A 16,512-nucleotide genomic window follows, 5' to 3' on the forward strand; every position below is an offset into this window, starting at 1 on the left:
ATCTATGCCTCAATAAAACTAACTTTAGGTTCTGTTTATATATTTTTGATGCCTTTTTCGTGATTTATTAAAAAGTAGTATTTTAAATTTTATTATTAATAATATATTTAAGGCTGAACTATTTTCTATAATAGCTTATTATTATAGAATATTAAATTAGTATTAATTATACTCCATATATTTTAAATTATATTTATAAATAGTATAACGCTGTGGGTCATATTCTTTGGTATTAAGATCTAGTATTAAACTAGCCCTTTTATTTATTAATATTTAAAATATCAGGGTACTAAGGTTTTTTTAGTCTATTTGGTTTAATATCTATATTAGGATTATATAGTCCCAAAGACCCTTGTTTTAAGTAATAATCGTGATATTATTAAACTATAATAGCTAATTATTTTAGCTTGAAAAGATTGTTAACACCTCAGTTAATTTATATTAGTATTAACGTAAACCGTAAGCGAGTCGAGCACGCAACCGAGTCAGACACCCCTGTATTGCATATAAAACAGCACTTTTGAAGACCTCAATATCTCAACCCATGTTGTAGTTATGCTACTGATATTAAATCCTGCCTATTAAATACAACCTACAGAAAGCCTGTATATTTTATTAAGTATTTCTAATTTTTCTTTAGAATACAGTATGTTCTTAAATACAACTTGTATTTTAAGCCCGTTCTCTGTAATATAAGGAGTTAGAAGTTCTGCGATATCCTAGACTTAGTATCTGTATATATACTATTATTATATGATTATATTTTCTAGATTTTAGGTCCTCTTGACATGTTAAGATATTAACAGTATAAAAAGTGCTGTTTTATATGCAATACAGGGGTGTCCGACTCGCTTACCGGTTACGTTAATATTAACCTGCTTGATATTAATGATAATGTATAATATGATTTGCACTAAAACTTGATTTGAATAAGGTTTGTTTTATATATCGAACACCTTTATAAATTTAAAATAGTAAAGCAATTCGGGGAGGTGTATTAAGTAATATGGGTATTTAGCAGGTTAAGTAATAAAATAAGGTGAGAATAAATAAGATAGAGTAAAATTTATAGCTATCCTAGGCTTATAACTATTAGGGAAAGGCGGTAGATGAAGTAACGTATAGCAAATATCAGTAATATTTTTTAATATATTCTTATTTTTTTAACATAATAGTAATATATAGAAAAATAAAAATACTCGCTGTACTATTATAAAAATTATATTTGACTTGCTTATATTTTTATTTTAGTCTCCATTTGGGGTAATTAGATCTGTATTTTAAGTTTGGGTTAAACTTAATTTAAAATTAATAAAGTTATATAGCCAATTAATTTCTTATAAAATCTTATAAAATATTTCATAGTTTTCCGTGACTTATAAACTATGACGATTTTTCCATGGTCCTGATGATATTTTGCAGTAGTGATTGATGCCTGATATATCAGGCTCCTATTCCCAACAGTATTTATATTTATAAACTAAGGTATGTATGTATAAACTAAGCTAGTTTTAATCTCCTAGCCTCTCCACGAAGCTACATTACCCATTTACCTAACCTTGATTAACAAGTTCACCCATATAGATTGTTTAGGATTTAACAACTTTGTTGCGCAAGTTTGGCCATAGCTGCTCCTAACAAGTCCTAATTGAAGTCTATATAATATAGGTGGCTCCAATTTCTTGTATGAGAAGCATGCAACATTAGTACTTTTAAAATAAGATAATATATTGGAGTCTATCTATAAGGATGTGATTGGTTAGTTATCTCTACACTAGTAGAGGTAAAACTACTTGACCATAAAAAGGTACAAGACAGTCGATGTCCATCGATTGCATCTAGCGCCCTATATATATAGTAGGTAGCTAGGGCATCCTTTCTAGCTAACCTGGGTAGTAACTCTGCGTTTAACTCGTGACAAGGATTTTTATATAGGAAAAAAAAAAAAAAAAAAAAAAAAAAAAATACTATACTTATGCTTTATGTTTTTAAAAATTTTTAATAATAGTCACTAGCAAGGACAAGGTCTCTGGTAAATATATAGGCCATGCGGAGCGCGGCTACTAAATACTTGAGTAGTTATATAGGAGGACATGGCTAGCTCGTGTTTTCTTAGATAGGAATTCAAGCAACCTTTTCCTCTAGATGTAGCCATATGGCTATAGCGTAAAATAAATACTTAAGTATACAAAGGAGGTGGCAGAAATAGTAAGACAAGTACTTAAACGAGTGTAGGAAGGAGCCGAGGGAAATATATTGGCGTTTATGTATCTATCTTTCGTCAGAGCTATATGGCCAGATTTAGAGGAAGGTGCTTGAATTCCCATCTAAGAAAATATAAACTATATCTACAACACATGATTGCTCAGCGTCAAAAAAATAGGCATGGACCTCCCACCCACACATACATAAAAAAGCAGGCCACGACCACAACAATACAGCCTAACCCGATTGGCTGAACGCGGCTTTCTCAGGATCTCCCGTATAGCCATCAGGCTTCGGGGCATTGAACTCGGTGATATCACTGCTATCACCGCCCTTAGCATCAGCATCTGCTGACCCAAAGCCATATTGGATAGCAACTCGTTCAACATCCTCATCTGATAGATTCGGTAATTCCTTGGCAGCACGGACGTAGCTCATGTTCTCCAAATAGCCCTTCGCAAAGATCAGATCAATCTCTTCCAGTGAGCGCCCAGCTGTTTCCGGGTAGAAGAAATAAATAACCGGTAAGAAGCATGCATTAATACAAGCAAAGAACAGGTAAGTTCCCCACTTAATATTGGCAACCATAATCGGCGTGACCATGACAATGAGAAAGTTAAATAGCCAGTTAGTACACGTCGAAATAGCATTTGCTTTAGCCCTGGTCTTAATAGGAGAGATCTCAGCAGGATACAACCATGGCAGAGGTAGCCAGGTAGCACCAAAGCTAGCAATATAGGTAAATAGACCAAATGCAGCCCCCTTCGCTGCTTGAGAAGTATCTGGGATTAGACAAGCAAAGGTAATAATCATTGATAGCATTTGACCAATTGTACCCCACCAGAAGAGCTTGCGTCTACCAACTCTCTCAATAAGAAACCAAGATAAAGTGGCAAAGATTGAATAGACAATCATATTAACACCACCGAGAATCATGGACATAAATTCTGTTTGGTTGATTGAGCTCTTAAACAAGACAGGTAGATAATATATAACTGCATTGCAGCCACCAATCTGTTGGAAAAATTGGGACGAGCATCCTAAGAGCATTCGACGAAAATGTTGAGTCTTTCCGCCTGTAAATACTGCCGACAGAGGCGTGTTTTTCCCTGCTTGACCAGACCTATGGGGATTGGAACATTAGCCTGCAAATATTTGTAAAAATACATCAAAGATGATCAACATAACGTACGCTCTAATCGAGTCAAGAATAATTGTTTTCTGGAGCTGGACATCATGATGAGATGTTTCTTTACCCATAAGGGCTGCAATAACTGCCTCGCCTTCTTCGTATCTTTCTCGAGTGAAGAGCCAACGTGGTGACTCAGGAAGGATGGACATGCCAACAATAATTAGGAGGCCAAAAACAATCTGAAAGGCAATGGGAAACCTCCATGTCAAATCAGGTGCGCCATAGGATGCGCCAAAGTCAATCCAATACGCGATCAGAGTCCCAAAAGCAATGGTGGCACCCTCAATACAGATAAGAAGACCTCTGTTCGAGGTCCTAGAGCACTCTGCTTGGTAGGTTGGGATTGTTGATGTATTCATCCCATTGCCGACACCAGTAATAACTCGCCCAACAATGAACTGGGCCAGGGGAACATGACCAGCAAAAGAAGTAACCTGTATAATCACTCCAAGGATCATAATTGTGGCACCGAGAAGGATTGACCACCGTCTACCAAGCCAATCACCGGCACCAAGGATAAAGACGGCACCTAAGAGGCAGCCTGCGAGATGAACGTTAACATATTGACACCTGTGTTGTTCTTTTCTTTTGTTCAAGCACGCAGAACCTACCTATTTCGTAAATGGCCGTCACAGTTCCTTGCATCGTGGAATTGTCCTTTGTAGCTGTGAATACATCATTGAATGGAGCAGCAGCGATGATGCTGCTCATCACACCCTCTGTTTTGCCAATTAGCAGTAGATCAGTTAACCAGAGGGCTAGTGGATCCCATACGATCATAGCCAAAAAGAAGGAATCCCATAGTAGCGCAGCTTGTCACGGCTCGCATGAGAATATTGCCGGACATGCCAGCAAATTTTGGGGCAGGCATAGTGGGCTGTGATACCCAAGCGGGATGAAAGAAAAGGCCAGAAATGGATGATGTTCAAGGCCAGAACAATAGCCTAATCCGAGAGATCTGCCTTCTTGAAAAGCAGGTCTTCCTGGAACAGAATTCTGTATCCAGTTTTAAAATTGCTGGTATTTGCGTTCAATCACGCCCCAACTCCAGTCTAACACTTGACTTTATCTAGGTCAGGGACTACACTGAGTCGTTCTTAGATTGAAGGAAATCGATACGAAAGGAAAGTGTAGCTTATGGTTCAGGGACCAACCAGGAGGGCAATGCTCCTTTATATCCCTGGCCATGTGTTTCTCAAGCATGTGGGATAGAGAGGTGGAGCCAAATGTACTTCGCTTGAGGCAGTAATTCGTGATAACGACTCCACAGTAATCCCACGGCAAGCCAGGGCCCATTGAATAAAAGAATAGCTCGGAGTAATTTTAGGAGGAAGCGGGATTCTTTTTTCCCCCGCCTTTAATACCTACTTACTTTTTAACCAGATTTGGTAAGGCCCACAGGATATACCCCCGAGTCCCACTCCTTACGAAGACTGTGAATCGCTAGAAAGCGGCAGAGACGAATGCTATAGTGGGAAACAATGCCTGCTGTACTCCGTAAAATAAGTGGTAAGAGCGGATAATCCTTGGGCTAATGTGGCTATCATCCTTGGATTCAATGACTAGTCCAGGTTTGTCGTTGGTGAGTCGTCGTTGACAGCGCCAAAAAAAAAAAAAAAAGAACCAACAAAAAAATGGCCCCACTGCACCTGAAAGGTGGCAAGTGTTGGATTTACGTAGCTCTGCCCTTGGTAGTCTGCCGCAGGCACCTAAGGAACTGGGTAGGTAGGTACCCCTACATACGGACTGCCCTAATTTGGATTCTAGGGCTGGCACTTTAAATATTGCCAGGGCGGCCGTTGCTGGGGACATCTTCCTTGCAATATAGTGAATTTAATTATCTATTTTTCCTTTACTATCGGATGTGTAAGTTTACTTTTGTTCCTATTGAGATATTCACTTCCTTCCATCCCCAGATTTTATAATATCTCCTTCTCTCCACCTACCGAAGTTAGCACTGAAATATATCTCCTGTTCTGTTTATTATTTCACTTCTGCTATGGTCAACAGCCCATAGACTGCTGAGTGTTTTGATGCTGTGATGTGGGGCCATCTTGAAACTATGGAGTATTATTTGGAGTACACAAAGGGACGGTTTGACCCAAATAAAAAGTGTGCTTGGTAGAAGCGCTTTTAGTGATACTGTGTACATACGCTTATGGTCTACACGGGTTGAGAGTGATATTTTATTGGATACTACAAAACTCTGACAGGGTCCAACACAATTGGCAATTGGTCGTGAGTGGTGGATACTGAAGTATTCTATGAAAGCCTTTACTAAAAATGCCCTAGCGTAGCTGTAACTTTGGGTCTCTCGAGCGGGAGAGAAGCAATGTGGCTTGAGGAGGGTTTGTGCTTGGAATCTCTTAACCCATTGCTTGACCGTCTTGGTAGAGCTTGTGAAATGCTTGGAAAGTGAGCCGATCTTGCGACTACCTGATCTACCTGCCTTACTAGAGAATGAAAGAGCCCTGACCACACGCAGTAAACTGCAGCTATTTTCTTTCTTTGTCGTTATTTATTATTTGCTGTCACCTGTAAGTACAATCTGTATTCCTACGGATGCTTAACGAGAGGAGTCTTCTTAGCAGTTGTTACTACCATGTATGTATTTTGCCCCGGAACCATGCAGCGCTTAGGACAAGGACTTATGGGATGTGGTTCTTAGAACCTATGTAGTAATCTGCTAGGCTGGATGTGGTAATAGCATTGTCTGAGGCATCTGGATTTCACTGGGGAGGGGACGGGGGAGGCGGAGTTTCTAATTAAATAAAATGTATGATCGCAATCCACATGGCTGTCCCCAATGCTACTCCTTGTTTAATCAGCAGCGATGCCGGAGGCTCCTTTCTACGGGGCACATTGTATGTAGATGCGGATTATGCTAGGCACCACGGAGTATATATGTTGGAGTAAACAATTATACAGCACCTACTCCCTACTTAGCTAGGTTATGTTCTGGGCTCGAGCAAAGTCGCTGGCCCTGGGCAGAATGACTGTCCCAAGCCGCCCTAAAATTTCTGTCTTTTTGTTTTAATAGGAAAAAAAAAAAAAGAAGAACCTTTGCTAGTGCTCCGTATTTCTCCCTACATGCCTAGGTCTACAACATAACACATGCTACAAACTGAAAAAAGAACCCGAAAATTTCTCGCTCTTCGTAGTCTTCTCGGGTCAAACAAATTTTCGTATAGCTCCACCGGGATCCCCACCGTTTAGTACCTCCATATTTCGCCCCTTCCCCGCCTGTTGTGTTCTGTTTAGGGCCTTGCCTGATCAGGCGTAAAGGGTTAGTTATCCGAACATGAGATTGACACTTATTCCCCATTACGGAAAGTAACCCTTACTGGACCTAACCATAGCACGAGGCTACTGCTGATGCTCTCGCACCATCTTGACCTTCCTTCTTCCTCCATTTATCTTTTCCCCCATCTTCCTCCTTCTCCTTCTCTTTGTCATACATTAGATGCCAGCAGCGCCTGTTCTTCCAATCCTGAGTGTTGCACCACGGCTCTTGCTATTTCGTCATTTCACATGGAGACGTGAAGTAAAAATTGATACCCAGGGACATGAACTTCTCTCGCGAGTGCAGTTTTCTTAGTTTGGAGCTTGGATACATATTACTCCCTACTATACCTACATTGGACGGCACGACTATTTAAATCTTTCACTTTTCATACAGATCGGCCGGTCTCCCTTATATTTTGGAGCTCACCTACTCTCCTCCTTTCTCCATTACTTTCTCTGCTTTAATTAAAATACGAGACAAGACAAAGAAGGAATGGAAAGGTAGCTGTGAAATAAACAGATTTTACCCGGTAATTTTTTTTTTTTTAATACGTTTCAAAACTAGAAACAGAATCACATAGGCGCAATGACAGCAGGGACCATATCATAGGATGCTTTGCTTTTCTAGTGACGCCTTTTGTTCACATATAAAGCAATAGAAACGAGGAACCTATTAAGATAGCTCTCAAGTAGTCCTCAAGGCTTCTCTTCCTGTTTCTTTTCTCTGTTCTTTTAGAAGAAGTTTGGACAGACCACATGCTGTTTCTCGAAGTCATCACTGTTTTATAGATAGGTACCAGCTAGTAGGACAATATGGTTACACTCAGATGACAGGGGCGTAATAGCTACAGCTTTTCACTTGGATATATCATTCTTATTCCGTAATCTTTACTCATTCATAAAATATCATGTCATTATTTTAGTGCACCTTCCAAGTAGGTTCTCTCCAAGGGAAGGGAAATGTGTGAGTTGGGTCATTCAGAAAATGAAGAGCACATATGTGTGTTCCATATGGGATGGCAAGCAAGAATAGAGAGGTCCCGAATGTTATGTTTGAAGAATAATATCTTTGCGCCTCACCGCTTCCTCCATACGAAAACCAAAAACAAGACGATAAAGGTCGTTTAGCCAAGGGCACTGTCCTCTTTGCACAGTTTCCTGAACCGCTCCCGCTATTTCAATGGCACTGGCACGAGCCTGAGGTCCTACATATTGAAACGTCGGATCGAATGCTACCATCCTTTTGTAACTCCTGAGAAGAGATATCTGCCAAGTCATTGAACCGAAGGCATCTGAAGAGAGAGATTTTACAAACGACGACAAGCTCTGGGGGCCACTGCGCTGGAAACCGCTATTCATCGCAGCCTTTATAATCAAAACTTTGAGGCTTGTTAAATTCGGGGTATTGGGCAAAATGGTTATTGTATTTGCTGAACGTTCAGAAGACTGGGTTTGTCCTGAAACGCTTGACGAATTGGATGGCCATTTTGTTTGGGAGACGTGGGTTGAAATCTGTCCCAAGACAAATATGTTTTGAACTGGTGCCTCATCAGGTGAGGTAGAAACAGTATCCTCAAAGATAGTTGTAGGTGTTTCGGGGTTCCCTTGTTGTCCCGACAACCTTTCATTGAGATAAAGATCAGGTTGTTCAGTTTGCGTAACGGTTTGAGCAAATGTGGCCTGACTTGGCCGTGGAGTGCCACGATCAGAGTTACGCACGCTCCGTCGAGTCCACCCTTCTCGGAAAATATCACAGAGCTCCCAACAGGCCTGAACTGCAGAGCTAAGTAAGTCCTCATTTGATTGCCTAGATTCTCTTTCGTTCTGACGTATACTGAACAATAGCTCGGCGAGTGACCAGCAGGCACTCAAAAGAGGTTCTGTGTTGGTATTCCGAGTTCTCTGTTTCATAAGACGGTGACACAAGGTGACGTAAAAGGCCAGAGTCCTTTCTCTAAAAGCGTCGGGTAAATTCCGGTCATGTGTGTTGTAAAGATGATTATTGAGCTCAAAACTGACGCGTAGTACCGAATCTGCAAGCTCATTGTCCCGGTGTCTAGCATCGAACAATGCCTGGCAGAAGTGTCGGCAAAGATCAAGAGTAAGGCTCGCCTGAGATACATTAGTATTAATGTCCTGACTATCATATAATTCCTGGCAAAGCCTCCAGCATGAAATCCATGCCTCTTCCTGCACATCTCCTTTGAATTTCAAGCGTTCTCTATGAATATAGCTTAAACTGGCCAATGTATTACACAGTGACCAGCATCCATCGAGTGCTGCTCTTAAAGCTTTGATTTCACTTTCACTGCCAAAGATAGGTCTCATTTTTAATATCCGTCTAATAGGCGTGCTATCGACTTCCTGGTCTATCTTCTCAACACCAGCGCCTTTCGGTATATCTAGACCATGTTAATATCTAGCCTAAGGTATTACATCTAGTGACAGAGGATGAGTACCGTCGATGTTTCTCGCATTTGAGATCCTGTCAATATCCTCAAAATCCTGCATCGTTTGTGCTTGAGGAGTTGCATGTTCAGACCAATCCTTTATGGATTCGATGGCTGTAGTCAACGGGGACGGTGAGATTGGGCCGCTGGCGAATTTCTAAGGACTCTTAGTCCCCTAGCCCCGCCATAAAGAATCTTTGAAATACCTTTATTTTCTTTTCATCTTTGCTCGATACAGGTAGTTTCATGATGATGTCTGACTCCACAGACGAAGTGGTATCTGACTTATATATTGATTTGCTACCATGTTGTGTTGGATTTAACCTCTGGAAGGCTGAATGTCAGGGCAATGCGGCAATTTTTCATTAATAAAAAAAAATTGGGAGCTCTTACAAATTCTCTAAATCCAAAAGGGGCATGTATGACTGATCGAGGTGGTTCATTATCATCATCCCCATTGTTATCATATGATGTTGTGTTCAGTACACTATAGTTTGTACTCGAGGTCTCGATCTGATGTATTGCTACAGTTAGTAGAAGCCCCTCAGTTGATCTTTTTTGAATCGGTGTATATCTCTTTGTGTATGTTTGTACCCACCACTAGTCCAGGCCGGTGGTTATTTACCAGTGGCGTCTTATGGAAAGCATCTGTATATGTAGTTGCTGGCTCATTAATTCGCTCATCCATTGCCCTGTCATCTGTTCTAGTGGAAGGTGATTCTTGTACACAGTCTGGAATGTTGTCCAATAATTCTTTGCTTAGGTCTGGAAGAGGATCCTCAACAGACCTAGGCATGGTTAGTATATTGATCAAATAGTTATAGACACCGCCCTACATCGTAAATAGTCCGAGTTCGCGAAGTGCTGCGCTGAGCGGCAAAGTACAAGAGTGGAAGGGTGGAAGGGTGGAATACTCCGTAGAGAACGGTCAGTTAAAGACTATCAGATCAAATTTGGTTTCTAGGATTGAGTATGACAAGTCTCGCTTTATCTAGTTATGTGGTTTTGCGTATTGAGCACAGCTAAAGAGACAGGCATCTCTAATACTTGGTTCCTCATTAGTAGTAAGAAGTAGCTACTACTAACTAGTCTAAAGGTCCCCACTCCTCCTACAGTGCACGAACCTACTATTAGTTAATCCTACTTAGGTACCTACAGGTATGTACCTATGCAGTACTCCGTAACTGTACATACACAAACATAGGTGGTATCAAGGAGACGGTTATGGAGACTATGATTCGCTCGAGCCAGTTAACTGCCTACGACTACCTGCCGTATATCGTAATATAGAATGTATTTACGTGGTACAATTAATTTTAATAGCCTAGGTGAATATTAGATAACTGTAGGAAGACTGAAGTAGAAGTAATGAACTCGGTAGATAATTCCAGCTCCTAAAAAGGGATTTGTCATTCTCTACCTAATCAGAATCACACAATGGCTTCCTGTACTGCTTTACAGACAAAGCCCTGCTGTACAGTAGCTATGAGTTCCTGACCTAACTCGGAACAAAATAATATTGAAGCAAGCGTGTAAGTTTCTCAGCAGCTATAGGCGAATGTACTGAGATAGATATATGAATATATAGCCGATTGTTACGTTCTCCATCGTGTGATGGGCCTTTCTCATTTACACTGTGGTTCCTAGCTGGACCACACTCTTACCCTTTCCCTGGACATATATCAGGAAACACCCTAGTAACTTTCGAGATTACCATTAATCTTTTTTCAAATGTAGCAGAGGCCTTAGCCAAAGGTGCTTAGCTAGTAGACGGAATACTTGTTTAGAAATGTCCCACCGGATCTGAACGTTATATAATGATAGTGTGAGCAACATTGGCATTGTATAAATAAGAGACTTTAACAAAGACAACTGCATCGTGAGTGCTTAAAAAAAACATTAGACACCTATCCAAGACGCCTGTACCTATATTGGTTGTCAACACACATTTACCCTTGCTTGCTGGGTGTAAAAGTGCCACCTAATATATTGAAACGGGAGAGCGAAGACTGAGGGGGAGATAGGAAGGAGAAGCAGTCATCGCTGCTCCCTCAATTCCAAGAAGCTCATGAAGGCAAAAACCACTCTGAGTCTTTGACCTAGGCTGAAGCATGATTTGTTTGAAACAGCTGCCAGAATAGGTCAGAACACACCCGCACTTGATTATTTTGGTGCAAGTATGAGTAGAAATGTGGAGGCACACAATCTTCATTTGAGAACCATGTTAATGCGCATAATAATGGGGAAGTAGAAGCTAGATTTGAGCTTTCGCGCGATCTCTTTCTGCGGGATTATACCTGCATAATTGGCATTAGTCGCTCTTCAAAGTTACCAGGAGCATTATATACCGTAGGAGTTTCTCAATCAGATCGACATGAGTCATAATCATCCTACGACAGCAGTACCTCTTGCAACCCAGCTGGTCCATAGCATCACTTGGAAACCTTAATTAGAGCCGACTTAAAAAAGTGCACGTCGGAGCAAAGAGGTACTCAACATACCCATCCGGGATGCCTTCGTCAAGCAACTGAAGATAACGCTCCCACAGATCACCAACAACCTACCCCAAATATGAATTAGCTAGTTGTTATGGAAAGTAGAAAACAAGAGTAGCCCCTACCTTTCCGCAAGAAAAACACCGGACTGGGATAATCATTTGGCCTAGCTTGCACTTGAAAAGTGTGAGAAACTGTGTGTTGGAAGTATGTAAGATTCATAGGCTCACCGAGGGAAATAATAGGATTGGGATTAGATGCCTCTTGGCATTTACAATAGATTGGTATTGAATTTTCAATGCTCACTCAACACTTGAAGTCAATGTAGTTAAAATTGTATGAGTGGTAGACTAGTACTTTGTACATAGCCAGAGATTTTCTTAGTGGTCTACTCTGTATGGCTCACTCCGATACCTGGACAAGGCAAACAGAAAGCCGCTAACCATTTCTGTATTAGGGCGCTCCATTCACTGTCCAGTACAAAGTCCCAAGGCTAAAAAAAAATAAATGGGACGAAAAAAAAAAACTCAAGAGTTTGGCCCATAAATTGAATGCTAACCCTCTTATTTGCCATACAAATTCGATATTTACAATAGGGTAACTGAGATGACCCAAATTTATCGCCGGTTCTTTGCATTTTATTTCTTTCTTCTTTAAAAATCATTAATGATACGGAAGTGGGAGACCGTGGGTGTAATGGCTGGCTCAAAAATTTCTCAGACTATGAAAAGGCAACGACTCAGTGATGTAGCTCCGGATAAAATGACACACATAAAGGAAGAGCGACGCAAGCGACGCCGCACGTCTCACGGCAAAAGTGATATTCACAGAACCCAATTGCCAGGAACATCTGAAATACCAAAGGAAACAATGGTTAGTGATTCAGCATGTATCACGAGTAATGGATTTCTGGGATCTACTGGTAAAACAGCACTACCTGGTTATTGGGGCTTATCAAACACAATAGCGGGACAGTTAAGCAATATAGATCCAGTCCTTACATTTGATGAACAGTGAGTTACTGCCAGCTACTTTGAAAACATCTTCTAACCCATCTTTATTTCAGATATCTTTTTGTTGGACTTGAGGCAGCCATCCATGTCTACTCTGTTACAACATCACGTCTTTTTCGCACATTGCGTTTGAACTCCGGCCACAGTGTCATTGGATATTGTCTCTCTCCTGTGAACCAGGAGCATCTTTATGTATTTTCTTCGACTGGTTCAGTCACTAAGTGGGACTGGCAATCTGGTGAACAGGTTTCTTGTTTTGAGACTTGTGGCAAAATAGTTTCTGCTCACTTATGCCTTTACAATATTGAAAATCATATAGAGCATGCCCTTTTATGTTTGCGAGAGCTCAAGAGTGGGAAAAGGGAGATAGCTGTCACAACATTAAGCGGTGAAGAGCCACACAAGATTGTCATCTTCCAGACAAGTGTTCGACTCAATCATATTAAGGTCGTGGATAATGGCCAGGCCGTCGTTGCGTACGGTGGTCAACATATTCTTCTTGGAATTTCTTGTTCTGGACAAGGCAACTTAGCAACTACATCCTACACTTGGAGAGAGGTGAAGTTACCTGTTAATATCACTTGTGTTGATTTGCGGCGCAATAACCTGTCGCCCCCGATTGAAGAACAGGCTGCGGATGGAACAAAACGCCCGGCTCATGTCGACCTTGTCTTAGGTGAATCAGAAGGTTCTATATTGCTATATCATGACATTATAGGCTCGTTCGAGAACGAAGATGGCGTCGAAGGACTGAGGAATTTGATGCCCAGGCGATTACATTGGCATCGAGGCCCCGTTAATGCCGTACGTTGGTCAAAAGATGGTAGGTTTCTCCTGGCGGGGATACGAGCACGCGAAGCTTACGGACATATTCCAGGCAATTACATTATATCGGGTGGCCATGAGTCGGTCATGGTATTGTGGCAGTTAGATACTGGCAGGAAACAATTCCTTCCTCACCTCTCATCTCCGATATACAACATCGTAGTTTCCACAACTGGAAATTCATACATTGTCAAGCTGGCTGATAATTGTATAACGCTGTTGTCGGCAAGGGAGTTACAGCCATTTTCCACTATAATAGGCCTCCAACTATGCCCCAATGTTGGTATGCCTAGTTCTCGATTGATTTCAGGAGGGCGTCTCCCGTCTCAACTCACAGCGGCTGTACTGCACCCGCAACGTCCTGGTCATGTTCTTATAGCTGTACCCGCTTCTCGTCAAGTGACAAAAGGTGGTCATCCTTTGGCCAATTCGTCGGTCCTTCAAACGTACGATATCCACACGGATAATCATATCTCCCGACAAGCCCTTGCACGCACCAATGCAACGACTCTAAGGGTGAGTCCTGAAGGTTCGCAAATTACTGCTCCGGATGTCACGCATTTAAGTGTATCTCAAGACGGAAAGTGGATGGCCACTATCGATGACTGGTATCCTTACCCGCAGGATGTCCAAGCTCTTGAGCTTAACGGAGAAAAATCTAGCAACGCCGTACGGGAGACATTTCTCAAGCTTTGGAGGTGGGACAATTCTTCTGGCCTTTGGGAACTCGCAGCACGTATCGATGCCCCTCACTTTTCAGAATATAACCCTGTTCCGGTGTTGGATCTCGCTTCACGGCCTCGCAGCCATGACTTTGCAACTATTGGGTGCGATATGGTGCTACGTGTTTGGTGTCCAAGCACAAGACATCATAATGGCTTGGGCACGGGAAGCGAAGCGCCGCTGCGGGAGACGTGGAAATGCCGAAATACCATTGATATGAACGGATACGTCATAGGTCATAATCCAGGTGAATGTAGCGCTGCTTCTATAAACTTCTCAGAGGATGGCTCAGTGCTTGCTGTTTGTCCGCAGTCAGCTTCATCAAATACTGGCCTTGCTGTACTCATCGATACGCAAAGCTATGAGGTCCGGCACAGCAGGACTGGGCTATATTCTGGCGAACTCTATGGAGCTAAGTTTTTAGGGTGCCATCTTATCATCGCTTCGAAAGAGTCGGTGTCGATCTGGAATACCGTTGATGATATAGTGAGAACAGTGAACTTGGCGGAGGCCAATAGCTCTTTCGCTACTGGGTCGCAGTTGTTGGCCGTGAACCCTAAGTCTCAGACTTTTGCACTTGCCACACAGCATTTGGAAAATGAAGCCGCTAAAAAGAAATCGCGCAAATCTGCATTTTATGTGCGAGTCTATGATATACACTCCTTGGCCCTGGCGTACCAATCCACACTAAACCATTGCCCTCTTGCCTTACTTTCAAACCAGCACTCGGTGGATTATATAGTTGTGGATTCTGCGGCTAATATACGACTACTTGGTCGCTTAGGCAATGTTTCTAACACTGGTCAATCCCATACGATGGCCATACAACTTCAGTCTGGTCTAGCAAGTTTGTTTGGAAACCAGCCTCATGGAATTGCGAGGTTGCCTTCGACCCAAGGCCCTACATCTTTGCCAGGCACAGCTATGCTTTCCTCCCATGGCAAAGCACTGACTGGTGTTTTCGGCAACGCTCCTCCTTTCGTTTTGCCGACTGCTAAGATTCTTTTGCAGGATGTCGTACGAGCTCTATTAGGTTAGTCCATTGGGTGACTCTACCGAGTTGAAGTATCATGTTCTCGCTACCATTAATATTTACCTATTTCATTGTACGGATCTTCTTGGGCTTTTAAACACCCATTCGTTTCTACAGGAACGCAAGACGTTGATTATCGCACCAAATTAGTTGTCATTATTTTTATTCACTTGTCAGCTATCTTCTCTATTGTACTGGGTACCATGAAGAACGCAATTTCTATGCTGTATCTATGTATGAATAAAGTCATAGCTCACCTGCGGGGTGGAGCGCTTATAGGGCAGGATTAATCTAGCCCTTCTGCACATGTTTGGTTTCCATCTACGGAGCAAGATACTTATCTTTGTCCTTGTTAGTTCACTTTGTACTTAACTAGTAACTGTTTTGTTCTAGAGGGCTGCTCTGTTCGCGATTGAAGTAAATCTATTTTGTACCTGTGTTTAGTCGTGTTTGACGCTTAGTCTATACCTAAAGGGATCCATATAATAATTACAGGCTTCCTGGGACAAGATGAATTAGTACTGTGTTCCCAGTGGTTCTTACTATCCCATGCTATACTATCTAGATATCCAACTAGGATTATCTTAGTCCAGGATTTTTTTACGCTAGCAGGTCTTCCCCCCCAAAAACAAAAGCATGACTAAGGAGCATACTGAACTAAATGGGTATGACACTTCATATCAGCTAGCCATTTTGGAAGGGAAAATTTTATGACTTCCACTGGTTAAGCGTTGGTTCACTGGTACCAAACCCTGGAGACAAGTAACGCCTTTTAGTATGTGGTGTATACTTTAAGTCCATACTTGTGGTTCCGGTAAAAATATGAACCTAGCTATTTTCATACCCAGCATTTAAAATATTAACCCTAAGCCTATGCCTATGGATGGGTTACTTTGTAGCTCTTTCAAACACTCAAACCAACAAAGGAGTTGAACCTTATCCCTTTCCTTAAAAAACAAAAAAATTGAGAGCCAATGGACCCTCAAGGGGAGAAGAGTACCCAGGCATAGGCCCTATTGCGTATACAACTGCATCCCTCATAAGGTTTGGCCCTTCATGCTAGTTGATTGAAATGGCTGCAATGCACTGGTCGCAGGATCCACTGTGCTTTTTCGAGAGGTACATACACCTGTTTGCTTGATCATAGGATTTCCTACTAGCAGGCATCAAATACATAGACGTATGAAAAAATCTACTAGATAACCCCACAGAGAAAATGCAACGTAAATAGGAAGTTCCTATGTCATCTATAACATGTAGGACATCAAGTCATAAATACGAAGAGGAAATA

At 41.7% G+C, this 16,512-nt stretch overlaps 4 protein-coding genes across 4 annotated transcripts; 1 reads left to right on the forward strand and 3 right to left on the reverse strand.

The window, feature by feature from the left end:
• Positions 1 to 2,442: 2,442 nt before the first annotated feature.
• On the reverse strand, positions 2,443 to 4,268 carry ATNIH1004_006956 (uncharacterized protein; the record flags this gene model as incomplete). Its single annotated transcript, XM_033571583.1, has 4 exons — positions 2,443 to 3,328; positions 3,398 to 3,938; positions 4,009 to 4,116; positions 4,172 to 4,268. 4 exons carry the CDS (start codon positions 4,266 to 4,268, stop codon positions 2,443 to 2,445), a joined length of 1,632 nt encoding a protein of 543 aa, XP_033424898.1.
• Positions 4,269 to 7,729: 3,461 nt separating this feature from the next.
• On the reverse strand, positions 7,730 to 9,380 carry ATNIH1004_006957 (uncharacterized protein; the record flags this gene model as incomplete). Its single annotated transcript, XM_033571584.1, has 3 exons — positions 7,730 to 9,084; positions 9,142 to 9,289; positions 9,339 to 9,380. 3 exons carry the CDS (start codon positions 9,378 to 9,380, stop codon positions 7,730 to 7,732), a joined length of 1,545 nt encoding a protein of 514 aa, XP_033424899.1.
• A 3,641-nt stretch (positions 9,381 to 13,021) lies between these two features.
• Positions 13,022 to 13,300, reverse strand: ATNIH1004_006958 (uncharacterized protein; the record flags this gene model as incomplete). The annotated part of the gene is made up of 2 exons (XM_033571585.1): positions 13,022 to 13,154; positions 13,209 to 13,300. The coding sequence occupies 2 exons, from the start codon at positions 13,298 to 13,300 to the stop codon at positions 13,022 to 13,024; spliced, it is 225 nt and encodes a 74-aa protein (XP_033424900.1).
• Positions 13,301 to 13,750: 450 nt separating this feature from the next.
• On the forward strand, positions 13,751 to 15,226 carry ATNIH1004_006959 (WD repeat protein; the record flags this gene model as incomplete). Its single annotated transcript, XM_033571586.1, has 1 exon — positions 13,751 to 15,226. The coding sequence occupies one exon, from the start codon at positions 13,751 to 13,753 to the stop codon at positions 15,224 to 15,226; it is 1,476 nt and encodes a 491-aa protein (XP_033424901.1).
• Positions 15,227 to 16,512: the final 1,286 nt, after the last annotated feature.

Source organism: Aspergillus tanneri (assembly GCF_003426965.1).
Source record: "Aspergillus tanneri strain NIH1004 chromosome Unknown AapTan_7_pilon_pilon_pilon, whole genome shotgun sequence".
In the NCBI taxonomy this organism is placed as follows: domain Eukaryota; kingdom Fungi; phylum Ascomycota; class Eurotiomycetes; order Eurotiales; family Aspergillaceae; genus Aspergillus; species Aspergillus tanneri.